Here is a 19,751-nt window from a genome sequence, read left to right on the forward strand (position 1 = left end):
ACAGTCATTAAAAGTAAGAACACTCATCACTGTCTGCAGCATTAAGTGTCATAAGAACAGCGCCTGTTATGTGCATGTGGTAATGCATGTCATTTTAATTTAAAGATTTTGAAGAAGGTTCGCTTCACCGAAGAACAAAAAGTTCCAAAGCAGTGCTTCAGCTGCAGGGAAACCGGAGAGTGGACAAAGAATTAAGTCACAACCAACTTGATATTCTTTTAAAAAATGAGAGGAACACCATCTCATGTAAGCAACACTGATGTCTGAATGTGTAACTGGTCAGAAGTACTTTAGTGTGTCTCTTTATCTATAAAAAAACATGTGGAAATGTCACAGCACTGGAGATTTCAGACACCTCTCTCCAGTTGAGGCAGTTCTGTGCTTAGGATTATTCCAATTTCAACATTAAAACATCGTTTAAACGCCCAATCAGAACTGACTGGGTAATACTTCAGCATTTATAAATGTTATAGTTACAGAAAACAGTTTACAACACACTGCAGTGCAGTTGTGTTTAGTTGTTGCATGTACTCTCCCACGGCACTACCCATAATGCAACTACGTGTCATTGTGTCGTTCATGACTCCGGTGTTCTGAATTATGTGAGCGACTCGTCTGAGTCATCACTAAAGCAGGCTTTTCATATTAAAAGTCATGCTCCAGTTTTAAAGAGTTTCGAAGCTGCACACTCATCAGAGGTCAAAAACTTTAAGAGATCTGAATGAGCGTAATATCTGAATTCTGACCTTGATGTTTGTTCTCATGTAACAAATGCAAAACTGAAGATGAACACTGAATGTAAGATGCTGTCATTTGGTGCTTGACTTTGTCTGGCCAGTACACACAGTGTTAGTTTCAGCGAGCATGTATCCAAGGCTTAAAGTGAAAAACAATCCTGAGCCAGAACTTTTTTGCTTTTGGGTGAGGGTACAATCTCACTAAATAGTAAGATATTAAGATATCTGCCTTCCCAAACCCAGACTACAAATTACAGTAAAACCACAGAAGGTCACTGGGTTGTGGTAGGTACTCCATCTGACTACAATATGGTACAAGAGCCAAGCGCCGCACGCCGGATATCCGGCATGGTTCCAGAATACTATAAGCCATGTGTATAAAACACACCGTCTAGCCGTGTCGTTAAGCCGACTCCTGCCCACCTCCAACAAGGGCCGGGGGCATGCAAGCATCAGAACTGGACTATGAAGCATCAGAACTGGACTATGAAGCAATGGAGGAAGGTGGACTGGTCTGATGAATCACGCTGTCTTTTACATCATGCTGTCAACCGAGTGCATCTACTCATTCAAGAGATGAAAACAAGACACACTGTGGAGGAAGGTGAGCTGGTGGAGACACTCTGGGTAATGCTAGGAACACCTAGATACTGACATCGATGTGGATGCTACTCTGACATGTCCCACCTACCTAAACATCGTTGAAGACAACTTACACCCCGTCTCATTCTTAACATTTAATTTTTTCCCCTAATATTTTGTACCGTTTAACAACACATAGTTACACCAACAGATCATGTTTTCTCAGCAACCTTGGTCCTAATCTGGTATACTTTCAACAAAACTGCACTTCTACCACTTTGAGTTGAGGATTTGTTGTCACATCTCCAGACATTTCCAAACAATGCAGCTCTACAAACTGTCAACATTGATAACTGTTATCCATGTATTTAAATCTGCCCTCGCTTATGCAACAAAAAGTAAAGTGAAGGTCACTGAGGACAGTTTGTGCTTGTCCAAACAAAATGCAAATATTCTGCTGACTAAATGAAACACACCAGACAAGACCGTCACCATAAAAAGGGCTGTTTATTTGTTTAAATGTACAGACGTGTGGCGTGCTCTAACGATAGCGGTGCAGCTGCAGGGTGTTGCGCCTCTTCCAGGCTGCACGGCGGGAGCCTCCGATGGTCAGGTGGAACTTGTGGCCCTTGCCCAGGCCGCGGCTCTTCTTTCCTGCAGATGTCAGGCCACGCATCTCTCTGTGCTTGTGCACAGCCTTTGTGATCCATTGGGTGTCTGGGTTGCGTCTGACAGCCTTGTGGAAGGTGTCGACCAGAATCACTTCGAAGAATTTGTAGGTGGAGTCCTCGCCTACCCAGTAGGAGTTCAGCACTCGCAGAGCTCCACAGTGACGGCCAGCACGCTCCTAGGCAGGAAAAAAAACAAACAAAAAGTCAAGATTAGGTGAAGAAACAAGAGCCTTGCCAGATTAGTTTAAAAATCAACACAAAGCTTAGGACCTGCAAAAGCAACTCTATCTGTGGCAATAAGTTTCAACCTCAACACCCAGTAAGTTGCAGTGAAGTTGCTCCTTTCAGGCCCTCACATTACAATAAGGAAGCAACATCTACGACTATAAGTGCAGTTCTCTTTAGAAAGAGCATGTTTACTACTGAGCAGGAGAGGCCTTCAGTGAACATGTCCAATGATGGATTCCAACAGTTTCACATGGGCAGATCTGAAACAGCTTCCCAACCGACCACGACTTCCCTTCACACTCGCCTACAAAGCACATCTTTCTAACAACCACCATGTTAAACGACAAATGTGTTCCCTGCTTTTGTTGCTGGGGTGTTTCATTGGTTCAGATCCAGTTTTGTTACTGGATCAATTACATGTCAGTGGGCTACATCGAATTCATCTGAATTCAGTGTAAAGACTTTCATCTGCTGTTAAATACAGCATCACAGGTAAACTGACACCAATTACAAAACTTACAGATTCTGCACCACGTTAGGAGGAATGTTCTGACAGTGGACCACTGCAGTTGTATGAATATAATCACAACACTTTTGTACAGTTTTCAGGAATGACAAATCCAACAGTAAGCAACACAACGCAGTCATGAGCACAAGTTACACTGTGCTGGTGAGTGTCCACGAGGACACAATTCCTTACTGGGTCAGTTGTGCTACAGAGAAAACTTTTCACTACAGACGTGTAGAAACAAAAGCATTGTTTTTAATTTATACTTCTGTGTTGAATCTATGCTGTAGTCCGTAGAGCCCCTTTCTAGACATGTAGCTATGTTGTGCCAACAGCAACAACTGATTGAGCCGCTTAATGTGCCCAGTTTACACAACATGTATTAACACGGTATATTAACCTGCACAAAGACACTGCCTCTGAAACACTGCACCTGACTTGCTTATACCGCAAACAAAATAGACAGTATTCTGCCAATGTAGCCATATACTGTTTTCAGAGCTCTATGGATCGCTTTATGTGCTCAGTAAGTTCTGATCAGATGTGTTACACATTTCCAACTCAGCTTCATATGCTGTATAATCAGAGTAAGTCTGCCATTGTAGAGAAAGAGTGGAGACAATCAGTTGACTGACAGAAAAGTGACGAGCAAAGTTAAGTTGTTTCATCTACTTTAAGCCAAAAAAACCAAACCTAATAGCTTCCACTCAACTGACTGCTTTTTTCTTCCTTGTAATGCTGTACATTTAAAATATATGGGGTGGAGACATTTATTGAGGTTCTACCTCCTGCTTGTCCCAAATGTGAGTGCACACCCCTTGAATTTGTATGCCGCATGAACTACCTACATGCTGCTGAAAGGTTTTAGTAATTTAAGACAGAATGTATTTGAATCTGTATCAACAAACTTTTAATATATCCCATAACTTTGAAAATGAATAATTGTGGCAAATACATGACTGTGTAGCTTCAAAGCAATGAATTCTTTCATATTCTCTGTCATGTCTGCATTTACAATGCAATCAGAAGAGTATTGAGTATAAATCCAATTCAAGTGCAGTATAATGTACATTCAACATCCAAAATGCATCTGAAGCAAACAATTTCCTGTTGGGTGTGTGTCAAAGCTACAGTCTAAGTAGGGAAGATGAACATACCTCAGCAGTGGACTGCAAACTGCGGGCAAACTTGATCTGGTTGACACCATGGTGCACTGGCTTGCCATAGGTAGCACCCTTGGGCACAGGGCGCTTACGGCCTCCACGGCGAACACGGACACGGTAGATCACGTAGCCTGTTTTATGAACGCAACAAAAACATACTGAGCAAGGCTGATACAGACAATGACGAAGTGCATGTGAAGAAACTGGGCTCAGTACTCACCCTGCTTGGCTTTGTAGCCCAGCCTGCGAGCCTTATCAGGCCTGGTAGGTCTAGGAGCACGATGGAGGTTGGACAGCTGACGGTACTGCCAGCAACGCACACGGAGCAGGAAGCGCATCACATCGGACTGCTTCTTGCGCCATAACTCCTGCATATACCTATATGCTCCCATGTTGACTTATCTGTGAAAGAGAGGCATCAGTTAACACATCTCACACATCTAGTCTTATATCTGAAATTACACTGCAAATAACACATTAGTACAGGACTAATACTGTCATGATGCACCCAGCATGTGTTGTTCGTACAGAAATAAACCATTTCAGTCCAGCTGAGCAGCCCTGTTTACATAAAGTATTCAGGAGAGTTTTTGTCTATCAGTGAACCGACAAAGTATTATTGATTTGTTGCCAACTAGCTCAGTTCAAATGTGATTTTGCAGCTTGTTAAATCAGTCAAATAAAACCCTGTAACAGTCAAGTCATAACAGCACATGGTTTACGACCGCCTAGACTCATACATTTAGCGTATTGAAGCCATTAAACGGTTTCCATACAGCAATGATATCATTCTCGGGAATCTCTAAACTTTCATGAATACACATGTAGCGCATGATGAGGCAGCAGAAGTGAGAACAGAAGTTAATCAACACAAAGTGTTCCTGTAGTCCATGCTGAACAGGGAGCCGACTGGAAATGAAGCTAGCATGCTAATGCTAACCGCCTAGCTACACACTGCTCTCTTTTACGGAATATTGAGACCATTACATCAGGAATAATGACTTTGCATGTGTCGGTTTAAAAAGATTACAATCACGAAAGGTCTGCTCGTGTAACCGAAATGTAAATAATACATGCCAACTACAAATTAGCTTTTAACAGCTAGCCGCACAGCCAATGGTCACCAAACCGATGGTATTCAAGCAACACTACAACAGGGCTATTAAAAGTGATTTTCTCTGTTTGTCACAAAAATAGTCAAGGCGTATACATCGTTAACAAGTTGCGTATCTGTGCCCTGAATCTAACAGACAGATGAACGTATAAAAATGATGATTTTAATGGATTGCGTTCTCCTCAAATACATAGAAATTCTCGCTTACATGATGGCGTACCAGCCGGAAAGAGAGAGGGCTAGTTCCCAGCATGCCTTATGAGAACCACGGTGACGCATTTCCTTTGCTGCGCTCATGGGAAATGTAGTCTTCTTTTCTTTTCTTTTCTTTTCTTTTCTTTTCTTTTCTTTTCTTTTCTTTTCTTTTCTTTTCTTTTCTTTTCAGTTTTCTAGGACTTCTGATACTTTTGTAGTAATACCGACAGCCAAACATTCACCTACTATTCTGTTTCAAATTAATTAATTAATTACAAGGCGACATATTAACACAGTATAGCCACTCTGTATCTATAGACAAAAGAAGTTCAGTCGAAATATTTGTAAGGAACACTTTAATTGTATATTATTAAAAATGTAGCAAATTACTGCCATACTGACAACAGCAACGCCATTCATTTATAAGTGTATTGATTTGACTGCAAGAACAAAAACTCAATACAAAAATATTAAATGCATTTATTGCTTCTTTTTTAAAAAATGATACAGAAGATAATAAATAAAGTAATAATAATAATAATAATAATAATAATAATAATAATAATAATAATAATGAAACATAGAGGTAGTAAATTCATGGCTCAGGAGCAAAAATATGGGGGGGTCCACTTTTATCACAATTACCAATACAAAACCAATAATAACAGTAGAAAGAAATAATATGTGTACAGTGCATAAATATTAGGTCATAACAGTTGTAAAATATTTTAGCATAGAATTTCTACAGACTCTTTAAAAATAGAATTATTATTATTATTATTATTATTATCATTATTATTATTATTGTTATTATTATTTTTATTATTGTTAGTCATGGTGGTGGTAGTAGTAGTCATACGGTTAAACGTATATCCTCCTGAGACCCGGCCCATTCATTTATGTCTTTTATGCACTGACACTGAAATAACCGCATTAATCCAAATTGATATGAAAAAGATGAAATGTTACTCCTTTTAATAACTTGAATTTATTTGTGTTTTTCTCCATCCATCATAACAGATTGACACCTGTGCTACCTGGGCTTCCTGTCTATCAAGATTACCCTAAAATCCATGAATACTGCAGCCCAATCCAGCACCTTTCACAGTACATCGATGGCAAAACTTTGAGGATCTGGCAGTTTTTACAAATCAAAGACAGCTGCAAACAACAGGAGTGTCACTGAATACTACTGCCCAAGAAATCAAGATTTTCTTTGGCATTTCAGTACACATGGCCTGCCTTGGCTATCCCAGAGTCAAAATGTTTTGGGCTAAAAAAAAAAACTACAGATAAGATAAGAGTCTTTCATTTGATGACAGCAGTGAAGACAGTGAGGAAGAGTATCAGGCACCAACCAAAACAAGGATCCCACAGACAGAGACATCTGTACTCAGACTAGGAGCAGGCACATGCCAGAGATGATGGATGTCAAACATGCAGACAGATGCAGGAAGAAGGGCTGCAATGGCAAGACATACATCAGGTGCAGCAAATGCAAGATGTTCCTCTGCACAACCAAAACGTGCTTCCAGGATGATCACAGCTAAAATATCCAGATGTTCAATGTTGAACTGAATACATGTTTTACATTGTAATGTATTATTACAGACATTTTGTCCTTGCAAGCAACAAGTAACAGAAGAGTGATAAAGGATTGATTTTTTTTTTTAAAAGTTGAATTTGTTCCTGGGTGATGTCACTCTACAGATATAATTTGCCCCTTTTTGTCATTTTCTAAATTCAGTTCCATCTTTACATAGATAGCATCCTGTTGTCCTCTACGGTGTACATGCATGAAATTAAATTTAAAAATATCCATCCATTATCTACACACCACTTAATCACTCACGAGGGTCGCGGGGGGGCTGGAGTCTATCCCAGCTGACTCAGGGTGAAGGCAGGTTCACCTGGACAGGTAACCAGTCTATCACAGGGCTACACTTAGAGACAGACAACCAAGCACACTCACATTCACACCTACGGACAATTTACAATCACCAATTAACCTCAGCATGTTTCTGGACTGTGGGAGGAAGCCGGAGAACCCGGAGAGAACCCACGCTGCACGGGGAGAACATGGAGACTCCACGCAGAAAGATTCGCGAACTGGCGACCTTCTTGCTGCGAGGCAACAGTTCTACCAACTGCTCCACCTTGCAGCTAAATTGTAAGGTGTTTCTTTTTCTTTCTTTCTTTCTTTTAGGCCCAAATAGACAGGAAATCACACAAAAACAGAAAACGTGAGACACTTTTTGCTTTGGTTCTCATGAGGGTATGGTTTCGGTACTTAGGAGCTCCAGGAATCGCGCATGCGCTGTGAGAAGATAAGTCCCGTCTTGGCGCAGCGGACCAGAATGGATGCTCCGGCTGTGATTCTGCATTTACACACTTGACAGACGGCTGGTTTTTCAAGTGAGTCAGCTTCTTAAAATGAACGGTTGCCTAACAAAGTGTGTTACTGGCTGGTACTAGCGTGTTTACATGCTGCAGAATGAGTTATCGCTGCTAAGCTGTTAGCTTGCTAGCGATAGAGGCTAAATAACAAAACGCTGTCATAGCGAGCTAGCGGTCAGGACTGGTAGCTTTGAAACTCTTGTCTGTGTTACTGCCAGTAAAGCCTGATTAACATGTTCTGGGTGAGACTGTAAGCAGTGTGACATTTTGCCTTCATGCATTACAGGATAGACATGGGAAAAGGTTGTAAAGTTGTGGTGTGTGGCCAGGCTGCAGTTGGAAAAACTGCCATTCTGGAGCAGCTGCTGTACGGAAATCACACCGTAGGTAAGAACTGTAGGATTACAAGGAGTCCAGCTTCATAACTGTGTTTTATGTCAGGGTGAGAAATTGTAAAGCTCTTCCTTTTCAAAACAAAGCTTGTTTCTTCTGGTCTGAGATTAATTGAATGGGAAATGTTCTTACTTTATGATACTGGTCACATGATATCAGGTAACAATCCTGCCCTTATCTTGTTTTACTGCCATGTTCCTGGTTGGCTGAACGCCTATTTTCTGTACTTTCCAGGCTCAGAGTCCAGTGAGACGCAGGAGGACGTGTATGTGGCCTCAGTGGAAACGGACCGAGGTGTGAAGGAACAGCTGAGGCTCTACGACACCAAAGGACTTCATGATGGACAAGACCTCCCCAAGCACTACTACTCAGTGGCCGACGGCTTCGTCCTGGTTTACAGTGTGGACAGCATGGAGTCTTTCAAAAGGGTGGACCTTCTGAAGAAGGAAATAGACAAGTCCAGAGATAAAAAAGAGGTGAGGCTGGTATGTTTGCTTCAGGAAACCTTGCAGAGAAGTTTGCACAGCTGTCTTATTATATTGGCAAACACTTTATAAAACATTTATAACAGCCACTATGCTTTAGTTGTTTACTTCTAACTGCACAACTATACAGTCATCTTCAGAAAAGAGAACAGGAGTCCCCCTGACTGTAGTAATAATAACATGCTGCATGTTTGCTGGAGCTCAGTGTCCCCCTCAGACACTAGATTTATGCAGATGTCTTACACCAGTACAAAAATGCATCTCACTGTAGTCCTGCAGTTCATACTTTGAGTAAAGCTTGACTTAAAAGAAGCCTCCAATATAGCATTTCACATCTAGCAGCAACATATCATCCTGAAAAGAGGCCCTGCACATCCAACATCATCGGTCTGCACATCAGCTTTCAGCTTCACGTGTCAGCTGATACCAAATCCACACCAATACTGAAATACATTCTCATTCAGTTTTGTTCTTTATTTCTGTCATTTTCTGCAGTGTAAAGCAAAATTAGAAATCAAACTATAATATAACACATATGGAATTACATAATAAAAAAAAAGAAAAATATGACGCATGATCTTGTGATAGCCATACTGGTTAAATGTATGAATGTTCTTGAATTCCAAAAATTTTTGACATTATCCACTCACTTTTAAAATGATGTATGAGGCGAAGAACTTGGACTGTTCTTTATTCCTGAAAAAAAAAAAAAACTGGAATTTGTGCAATTTATATGGAAATATGAGTTTCATCAGTACTAAATACAGGACTTTCAGCCAACAACAAGGACAGACTGGTTGAAAAGCAAGGCAATGTTTATTCCCAATATTAATGTTTTACCTTGTCTTCTACATGCAGGACTGAGCATAATTCTGTGTTCTGCTGTGTCCGTGTTCACAGGTGACGGTCATAGTGCTCGGGAATAAAACCGACCTGCGGGAGCGTCGGCAGGTGGACCAGGATGCAGCGCAGCAGTGGGCTCGTGGTGAAAAGGTGAAGCTGTGGGAGGTGAGCGTCACTGAACGCAACTCTCTAATCGAACCCTTCACCCAGCTGACCAGCCGCCTGACACAGCCTCAGAGCAAGTCTGCCTTCCCTCTGCCTGGACGCAAAAACAAAGGCACCACATCCAACGACATCTGAAGCTCCACTCCACATCCACTCCTTCCTGCTCCTGGTAACAATGAGCTGCATTCACCTCACGTGGGAACAACCAGCTGGACTACATGGACTTCATTTTGAGAACACGGTTTTTGTTGCATCGATGTACATGTGACCATTTTACACACATTCCTTCACTTATATTCAGTCCTACCATAAATCTTGTGGACTGGTTCAATATTTTGGCAAACACTTTAGCTTTCTTACTTTGTGAGAGTTCGATATGTGATACCAGACATGACAGTAGTAAATTGTAGAGGTGCTGTTGGGCAAACTCAGAACTTTGTTCTGTTCCCCACTGCTTCAAGTCTTTATGCTAATATAGGCTAATGAAGTACTGCCACAAGATCTGCACATAACACACAAGCATGACATCAACATATTGATCGTCTCTTCTCACTCTGGGACAGTGATCCTTTTTTTTTCTTCCAAAAATTCACATCTGAGAAAAATTGGGATGCGTTCATGAGCTAATCTTTATTTACAATGCAGTGTCTGCTACAGATCAGAACTCCAAACCTCTGCAGAGTCATGTGAAAAGATCTGTTTGGGATTCATCGTTTTGCATGGAAAAAAGCATCTGTGAAAATGTAGCAGTGACAAACATGTAGCACCAAAGATCTGAGAAAACCCAAACACACATCTTCTTGATTTACAGTTAATGTCCACGATTGCATCCTCTTAAAATCTATCATTCCAAAAAGTTAAGGTTTCATTTTTTCCAAGCTCAGTCTTACTTTAATACTATACTGTCCTGCATCGGTTTACATTTCAGGATTTATTGGTTACAGATTTCAGGAATCTGAAGCTTCAACCTGTGCTGTTATTTCCCATCTGACATGAGCGGAGCAACCGTTTGTCCTCCAGCCTTCGTCCAGTCCATCTCATATATCAAGTATGGCCTGGCAGCAATAACATTCATGGTACTGCCTTCACTTGTGATGTATGATTTCATAATGTCTGTGTGGCGTTAGTTGCACTCCTGTGTGTCGTCCAGCCTGTATAATTCAGTAGGACTGCTAGTTAAAGCTGTGTTTGTGTCAGCCTTTCTAACAGTAGAAATGTGTTGAGAGGAAATATTTATTTTTTAACTAATTTATTTTTGTCACTTTAATGAGCCACATTCCTTGACTTGTGAAAATGGTGACAGGGTGAAGGATGATCCGCGCTGTTTTCTGTGTCGTAAATGTTTCAAGAGTAATAACCTTAAATGTGCTGCTAGTAGAACAGAGGTAGCGAGGTAATTATGCTACCCGTAAATTATTCTCTGCTCTGTAGCCGTCGTACGATGCACTGAATAAAATGTAGCCTCTTCATATTAAAGACTCTGAAATGATTGAACACCGTGGAGCGCTTCAGTTGGTCATGTTTAATTCTTTAAGGGAGAAACAGAACAGCTTTTCATCGGTACAGAACACAAATCACAACCAATATCCATCCATATCTAAACATGTCTACATGTGTGAAACACCTTTGTCAAAGAGCAGGAGTTTGGAGGGGGAAGCAAACACCAACTGGAACTTTTAATACGTGAGAATTTACACTGACATCATCGACTGGGAATCATGCTGTGACACATTTCATCTAGCGGTTTAGTATTAATGTCCATCTTCAAGCACAGGCTAAAACTTCAAAGAGAAAACACTAAATGCGTTATTGCCAGATCTGATTATAGTCGGGCTGGAGATAACTTAAAAAAAAAAATAAAATACAATAAACAACAAAATGTAAGGAGTTAAGACTTCAATTCCAAGATAAAAATCCACCCGCCCCTCTACCTGCCCCACCTGCCCCACCTCCCCCTTCATCCCCTCACCCCAGTTGACACCACCCCTCCCCCACCCCCACATTCCCCAGGTCGTCCAACCAGCGGCTCAGGTGATTATGTGGCGTAGCGTTTGGTCCACTGTTTGGCTATCCTGTCGTGTTCAGGTCTGTTTGTTGTGTACTGTGTGGCGATGCTTCCGACCAGAGGGTCAGCTGTCAACACACAAAACAGGAGATCAGTCATTCTGGATCTGTATCTCATAGTCTGGACTCGATGCTGTCCGTGCACGAGCCAAAATCATTTCAAGTTTCCAGTTTTGCGCACTGCACATGCTCATTAGTGTTTCCTCCGCTGGCCCAATTCGTGAGTTCTGTCTTTTTTCGTAGACTTCACATTGCAAAGTTATACTGGTTCTCTAGGGAGATTGATTTAGGATTTGGACTGCTGGTGGGAGAAAGCAGACGTTGTGAAGGTAGGTGTCACTTTGGGCTCCGGGTAATTCTGACGGCATTTCTTATTATTTGGAAGCAAGATCATTGATTTGTTAATGAAATAATCAGCAGTTTAATGCTTATTAATAATAATGTTGTCAAATTAATCATTACGTGCAGTTCAAAATGAGGTCAAACTCCAGCTACAGCTTTAAAATGAACGTTTACACAATAATATAACTAACAATTGTAATGACAGAACATGTGACCCTCACACTGGACTTTTAATTTACTGCATATACTCACACACTTTTACCAAAGGAACATTTTTTTCTTTGTAAGCAGCAGAAACCACGACATGTTCCTATATGTCTTGTTATAATGACAAACCTTTTTTTTCTATGGTTTTAGGACATATTTTCTTCAATAACCTTTAATAATCATTACATCTATGATCAGCTGTAGCTGTTGTTTACATTCCATGTGTTTTTTTCCATCTTCTAGTTTTATTCTAACCTCTGCACTCGACACACTAGATTTTATCTTCCTCAACTAATACTGATAAAAATCTACTGTTACAATTACACTAATTTCATTTTGTGTGTTTTCTCTTCTCTGTCATTACTCTCTGCTGCTGCAGCTCAGCATCAGCGAGGCGACACATGGATCAAATGCAGGTTTAGGTTTCATATCAATTTTCTTTATCAAATATCAACAGAGAAATCTTTTTTAAAAACAACATAACCACACATGAGTGTCTGCACGTGTCTAGTCCGGTGAGATTACCTTACAAAGGTACTTGTACAATAATTTAAAAAACCTAGTCTTGCCATAACCCAACCATAACCTTCTCACTGGTTTCATACTGTTTTATATCTCATGCTGTGTATCCTGGATGGTCCTACCCCACAGCAGCCTCTGATTTCTAATCAAATACAACTAACTGGACAGTATCTGTGTAAATTTACAAAGTGATTCATGTTGAAAGATGATGAAGGGAAACAGAAACTTAAATTAAAGGATCACATGTGCTATTAACTACATGTTACCACAGTTCCCTCACAAACCTCAGAATCCTGCTGACTTGTACTGAACCAAAATACTGCAGCAGATCTGAATTATAAAAGAATCTAAATGTTTACTTAATCCTGATCCTCAAGCAAGCTGAACGCTGGACGCTGTCAGCGAACTTCAACAGAGATGAGCTAAACCTGCTCAAAAAGTCTCTGGATGACATCATCATTTATCACATGATACCGTACCTAGCTTACTTACATAAGAAAAAAAAACATTGCACATTAGCTGTGATTAGCTGCATTTTATCAATGACAATCTAAATGTGGCATTAATTTCTCCTGTGGGAGAATCCAAACACTGCAGCTGCGAGGCCTCTGCAGGTCATCCACTGTTCACACGTCTGTCTGGCTGCTGATGCTTCCACATCAAAGCACTGTGACTGAGGAAAGCAATCCTCCTTCAGAAATAGAGCTAGGCTCTAAAAGGGTCGAAGAAAATCGCTAAATTATCAACACTGCCAAAAATATATCTATAACCCTCTGAACCCACACATCTCCCGGCAGGTTGGAAAGGTATGCTGGGAAAAAAAAAGTCAAAAACTGTAGAAACTGAAAGAAATATCAGATTTTCAAAGACCTTTGGGCAGAACTACAGGCTTTAAAGAGCAAACAGGAGAAAAGTGTGGAAACACATTTAAAATGTTAGTAGGAAAATATCTGTACTGCACAGAGTCACCACTTGTTCCAGTTTTAGTAACACCTGTAGGCACTTGGAAAATATTGCACATGTTGATTCCAGTTACTTTACATTTATGTAAAATAAATAATCGAGGAAATACAACTTGATGTGTAGCAGCTCTACTTCCAGCCGTGGTTGTGTTATCTCAGCAGAGGTGCAGGACTTTATGTTGCAGTGAAAAATGAGTCACAGTGAGGAAAAAATGTGACAGCAGCAAAAAAGCACCCAGAACCAGTTTGTGGTTTAGAGGGTTAAATATCACAGGAGCTGGTGTGGAGTCAGTGGGTCTAATCAGGCTTGTGTGTGTGTGTGTGTGTGTGTGTGTGTGTGTGTGTGTGTGTGTGTGTGTGTGTGTGTGTGTGTGTTGCAGCTCTCACCAGGGTTGCAGTCGGTGAGCAGGGAGCAGATGGACAGGAGGACCTTGGAAATGGTCAGAGCAGGACTCCAGTTGTCCTTCAGGATGTCCAGGCAGATCACGCCCTGACTGTTGATGTTGCAGTGGTAGATCCTCGTACGGAACGTCACCTTGACACGCAGAACGGAGAACAGAAGCCCAGAACCCACACATTTAACACATTTTATCCTCTGCTATATGTGTCTAACTCCACTGAAAAATCTCAATGAAAAAACAAAACACTTTTACTCCTTCATATATAAGTTTCAGTTTTAACATCTAACTGATTGAGCAGCATTTTCAGTTTCATGAATTAGAAATTAACATCCTTGTTTAATCTGAAAAAATCACAAAGGAGAATGTGGCCCTCACCGAAAACACACCGAATGCTGAAATGAGGGCAAGTGTTGGCAAATGATTTTAAAAAGCCCTCATGTCACATATTCAGCGGTATATTAGGGACATGAGGCCACAGTGAATTTCTACATGTTGTGAAAGCAGCTCCTCCATAAATCCCACATGTTTGTGTGGGCAGGGAAACAAGCTGCTTTCCACAGGCCAACGGTGCCCTCTGGTGGAACACATGAGAATGACAGCTCTAAAATAAAGCCATCAGTGCAGGATTTCTTTGCAAGTCTTTGTAGAGAAGGTTTTGTTGAATAGCAAGTATTCAGAATTAGTTGTACCTTTGGTGGTTTGAAGGGGTAGTCTGGTGTGAAGGCGATGTCCAGGAAGAACACGCCCCCCTCATACACGGATCCTGGAGGGCCCAGGATGGTCGACCTCCACTCATAGATGTTGTCTCCTTTAGGACCAGCGCTGTCAGGACACAGAAAAGAAACGCTGAGTCACATTTTAATGCCACAGAGGCAAAGCAGGCAAAGGCTTTATTGTAAACCCTTTTCAGTCAAATGCTCCATCTGGACTAATGTAGCCTCCTGCAAACAAGACCACGAGTCTCACTCTGACCAAACCTTCAACTGAGCTTTGCTTTATTTTTTTTAGCTTCCCTCATGGTCTGCCTTTGAAAATCTTAGGATGCCAACATTTCATTTTCATCTTCTGCTGCCTCACAAGAACAGAAATCTCTTGTACAGTCTTCTCCAGCTGCCCACTGAAATTTGCATATCAATCATGACTGACTGTGAGTTCTATTGGTTCTGGCGTCGCATCACCTTGGATTAAACAGATGACCCCAATGAGTTCTACTCAAGAACCACTCAGCACTGGTAAAAACTCTGAGATGAAGTATTTGAGACAACAACCAGTGCATCTCCAATCACTTTCATGTTTGATGAAGTAGTAATACTGACATGGCATTTAAATCGTATCATACATGTGAAATCAGAGGTTTCTGTTACGCTGTGTAGCGTCTTTATGAGAAGAGCAGCTGTCTGTCTTCTACAAGGTGAGGATATATCTCTCTCCTACATTATATCAAACCAACAGATGTACCGCTATCTCTGGTGGAATATTTGGAAATAGCACAATGGTGCAAAAATATTTGTATTTGTGGAATTTTGAAGGGGAAAAAATTAACAGGACCAATGGCAGTATAGATAAATACTAAATCATTTTAAAAGATGCCCCATAATTGTGGTTTTCAGGTTTTCAGCAATTCCCTTGCGTCAATTTATGAGTGAGATCATGACTGCAGTATTTCTAACGCCTCAACATGAAGGTCTGGAGACTGAAAACCAGCACAACAACACAAAAAAACACAAAAAAACAGCTGCAAACAACTACAGATGTGCGTAGTTAGACAACTAAATGATTTAACATTACTGCCTTTGCTTTGCTAATCAATACCAACAATACTAGTCATACTAGTGGGGCAGGAAAGAAGGAAACAAAGTTCTGACCCGCAAATCTGTTTTAGTTTTGGACTATTTCTCTCGTCACTGATGAGATACTCGATCATTGGAACATTTATTGCACTCATGTGAGAAGTTAAGAGGGAAAAACCACTGTTTGGTGGAGCTGTTAACAACACGTGAGTCAGCTTTTGTAAGAAGACACAAAACAGAAAACTGTTGGTTTAAACTTTAACTTAAAATCTTCATCTTAACTGAAGCTGTCAGATAAACGTAGCGGAGCAGAAAGTACCATCCTTCCTCTGAGATGTAGCTGAGTGGAAGGATGAAGTCGCATAAAATGGAAATACTCAAGTCAAGACAATGTGCAGTACTTGAGTAAATGTACTTGCTTTACACCCCGGGGTATGTATGTTGGGTCAATGAGTGAAACAACGTCTTAATTAACTGTTTTAAATATTCAAACCTTCATAAACAAACTGTAAGACTTTTAATGCAGGGTGCTGAAATATGAAGCCTTGTGAAGACTTGCAGACGCCCCGTGTCTCTATAATTACCCCTCTAATGTGCTGCAGTCAGAAAACCTTCCAAACATCTATCCCATGTCATATTATTGGTAATTCATTAAAACAATAAAGAGCAATGGCCTGTGTGAGTCATTATGCCAACAGAGTGGGAAGCGATAAAAGGAACTTCATTTGCCTGCAGAGATAAAGCTGAAGAGCAGCAGAGCTGATGACTGCAGCCGCTTCTCAAGAGCCTTGATTCTACAGCAGCAGCAACACAGTAAGTCAACAGCAGCTTCTGGTAGCGTTTAATGCTGGAGATGTTTTCACATAATTGACTGCCTGACGAAGCGCTACAAAACACACTCCACGGTTTGCCATTTCATTCTGAAATGATAAGTAGGGCTCTTAAAGCATGTTTGTGGGATAAAGAGGAAAGACGAGTTTCACTGAAAAACTTGTGCACACAAAGCCCAGTGTGCTGCATCCACACACAACTCTTTGAATGTTTTAAATAAACAAACACAAAATGATCCATTATTCAGACGCAGCAATTCCAACAATAATTCAGCGCACAAATCGGATTTGGAGCACATAAGCGGTAACTCTGCACCCTGCCGCTGTAATAAATAGCTCTGTTCTGAGTAACAACAGGAGAGCTGCATGTCAGGCAATAATCTCACTTTGTGCTGCAGACGCTCCGCTCTGTCTGCTCTTTATCACAACACTAAAAAACACACAGAATGCACAGAAATGATTATCACAGCCAGGAATCTGACCCTCTGCACAGATTGATGGCTACCGTAGAATTACACGGCTACAGTCTGAGCAGCTGAAAGCCTTTCAGTCTCCAGCAGTTTGGCTGCTCAGTGTAACTCAGTTTACTCTCATATTTGATTAAAATCCTCACATCAGAGTAGCTGGAAACTGACTGGTTTGTCAATTTGTTTAAAACAAACAAATGATGAATCAATTATCAAAACGGTTATCAAACATGTTTCTGTCTGTTAAAGAAATTCAGAATTAACCAGGATATAAGAATCACTGCTGAAAACCATCTATTTAGAGCAGCCATGTGTGTTTGTTAGTAACTGGTTTGTGACAACTTGATTAAGCACAAAATTATTTAGGGATAAGCATCACGTCAGCACAAAAGGCTTTAAAATGAGACGTTACCTGCAGGCCCTGCACTGAACAAGGCCCCAAGAGGAGCAGATAATGTAGCTGTTACCCAAAGGTTCATGTTGGTGTTTTACAGGAACTTCCACACCCATTTCCAATTATTCAAATAATCACAAGGTTATGCTCGCATGGAGCACCGGGGCCCTGGGGCAGTTGCCTACTTTGCCTGGTTGGTAATCCAGCCTCGACTACCACGAGTCTCATGAGAGCTAAACACGCTTTAAGAAGAAAGCTGTGGAGGGTTTCTTAAAAGTGGCAACAAGACACTGAAAATAAGTGTTTCAGCTGGATTCAAAAACACACGTACATAGCAAAGGCCCACAAAGCTGCAGGTGTGAACATCAGTGGCTCTGCTGATGGGAAATGAGAACAGGAAACCAAAAAATACACATTAAATATGCACAATAATATGAGGTGTTAAACTCCTGTAATACTGGTCGGTTTCAGTTTCATTGTCTTTACGACTAAATAAAAACTACAAAACACTGACAAGTCTGCTCATTCGAGGCGTTGTTTGGAGCCACGTACAGCACATTTTCCTCCACATAACACAGCTTCAGCACAGCGTCTGGTTGTAAACCACATTACAACGCTCGCTCCAGTGCTCCAGGCCAACACTGTGCTGATACACAACAGCTAACACGATCAAAAAGGAGGGAAATAAAAACTTGTGGAATATTAGGATTGTGAGGAGAAACTCTGAAGTTGATTTAAGTTTTGTTCAAACAGACTATTTGCTGTCTGAGGTCGGACTGTGTGCTGTTACAGATCATTACACGGAGCACAGATACGTGGTTTCTCACTCGTCTCCACACATACATGTGGCAGCACTAAATGTACCGCTGGTTCCTACCTTTGTTGATTTGTCCTTACACTCCACATCAAGGGTTAGTTTTAAAAGAAAAGATGAGCCCAGCAAATCTAAAACACATTTTCTGTACGTTATCTCTCATCTCCTGTATCACTGGCCATATCTCTGAAATCAATTAAACCTCTAAACACTGAAATCCATCAGCTGGTTAGAAAGGCATGTTATCTGAAAGAAAATAATCCATCCCATCCATTATCTATACATTGCTAAATCCTCAGTAGGGTCGCGGGGGGGCTGGAGTCTATCCCAGCTGACTCAGGGTGAAGGCAGGTTCACCTGGACAGGTAACCAGTCTATCACAGGGCAAAGAAAATGATGAAATAACACCATTTATCAGATCCTTAAACAAATCGTGTGGTATGCAGTTCTGTCAGGAAAATTAACCAAATCGAAGTTTAAAGTTGTGATATCTTATTTAAATCCCTTTTATCTCCTCAGTGCAGCTCAGGAGCCATAACTGTCACACAGAGCAGAGAGGAGGCGAGTATGCAAACAAATCAGAGGACTGAGAGCAACAGAAAACATACTGGAGCTACAAAATAAATGCAGACTGGCTCAGAAACAGCACACAGAGGAGCACGATGTTGAAGGATGCATTCAGCATGGTGAAATATCTTTCTAGAGTAAATGTGCAGAGTCGTGTGACACACAGCGGGTTTGTAGAGGCTGTAAAAATGCAAATAGTAAAATATCTGCGGCATGTAGAACCACCATTTTTTCCCAGTATTGGTCACACCTGTAGACATTGGGACACATTCTGTACATATGGCATGGGGCTTTTGGATGATTTATGGCATTATAACTGTGTCATGCTGCACAGGGAACATTTCTGAGTTATCTCTACTTCTTGCCAGTCGTGCCGTTTCCATAAAGGTGCAAAACTTTATAATGCAGTGAAAACTGAGCCCACAGTGAGGAAAACTGTGACAAGAGCAAAAATGATCCAGAAACTACTTCACAGGGTTAAATTATAAATGCTATGTCATCAATTAATCACTGGCATCCCTAACTAGGGAAAAAAAGGAACTCCTACGATATTAGAGACAGAATGACTTTATAATCCCTGCAGGACATTGCTTTGCAGACATTTGCTCAAATATGTGAACAATGGAAATATTTTAAAAGAACACAACAAAACACTGGGGTGCATTCTGGTGGTAACAGAGCAGATGCTGTTAAACACAGAGGGACGATTTAAACAACACAAAGATGGAACATGAAAACTGACATCGTCTCACAGCTAACAGGTCGACAGGTGGGCTGCAGAAACATCTGTCTGTGGTAACGTCAGAAGGGTTTCTGTGCCACTCTTAGATTTAATCCTGTCTGCCTGAACTGTCTGAAAGCCGTAGATGACAACAATGTAATGTGGAGCAATCATAAAGATATTTTAAAA

The 19,751-nt window shown here is 41.0% G+C and overlaps 3 protein-coding genes across 5 annotated transcripts in view; 1 reads left to right on the plus strand and 2 right to left on the minus strand.

The window, feature by feature from the left end:
* Positions 1 to 1,807: 1,807 nt before the first annotated feature.
* On the minus strand, positions 1,808 to 5,286 carry rpl15 (ribosomal protein L15). Its single transcript, XM_008295654.1, has 4 exons — positions 5,212 to 5,286; positions 4,110 to 4,291; positions 3,884 to 4,020; positions 1,808 to 2,166 (listed from the first exon to the last, which is right to left on the minus strand). The coding sequence occupies exons 2-4, from the start codon at positions 4,279 to 4,281 to the stop codon at positions 1,861 to 1,863; spliced, it is 615 nt and encodes a 204-aa protein (XP_008293876.1). The 5' UTR covers positions 4,282 to 4,291; positions 5,212 to 5,286; the 3' UTR covers positions 1,808 to 1,860.
* A 2,248-nt stretch (positions 5,287 to 7,534) lies between these two features.
* nkiras1 (NFKB inhibitor interacting Ras-like 1) lies at positions 7,535 to 9,908 on the plus strand. Its single transcript, XM_008295655.1, has 4 exons — positions 7,535 to 7,613; positions 7,882 to 7,982; positions 8,223 to 8,464; positions 9,374 to 9,908. The coding sequence occupies exons 2-4, from the start codon at positions 7,889 to 7,891 to the stop codon at positions 9,614 to 9,616; spliced, it is 579 nt and encodes a 192-aa protein (XP_008293877.1). The 5' UTR covers positions 7,535 to 7,613; positions 7,882 to 7,888; the 3' UTR covers positions 9,617 to 9,908.
* A 1,075-nt stretch (positions 9,909 to 10,983) lies between these two features.
* Positions 10,984 to 19,751, minus strand: part of ube2e1 (ubiquitin-conjugating enzyme E2E 1) — a 106,269-nt gene continuing 97,501 nt past the window's right edge. For all 3 annotated transcript variants that reach the window (XM_008295657.1, XM_008295658.1, XM_008295659.1), the window contains exons 4-6: positions 14,669 to 14,801; positions 13,966 to 14,113; positions 10,984 to 11,614 (exon numbers count right to left, since the gene is read on the minus strand). In XM_008295657.1, the coding sequence (XP_008293879.1) occupies positions 11,517 to 11,614; positions 13,966 to 14,113; positions 14,669 to 14,801 (379 nt within the window). In that variant the 3' untranslated portion in view covers positions 10,984 to 11,516. The remainder of the gene's footprint in view (positions 11,615 to 13,965; positions 14,114 to 14,668; positions 14,802 to 19,751) is intronic.

This window comes from Stegastes partitus, unplaced genomic scaffold (genome assembly GCF_000690725.1).
Source record: "Stegastes partitus isolate 25-593 unplaced genomic scaffold, Stegastes_partitus-1.0.2 Scaffold1064, whole genome shotgun sequence".
Taxonomy (NCBI): Eukaryota; Metazoa; Chordata; class Actinopteri; family Pomacentridae; genus Stegastes; species Stegastes partitus.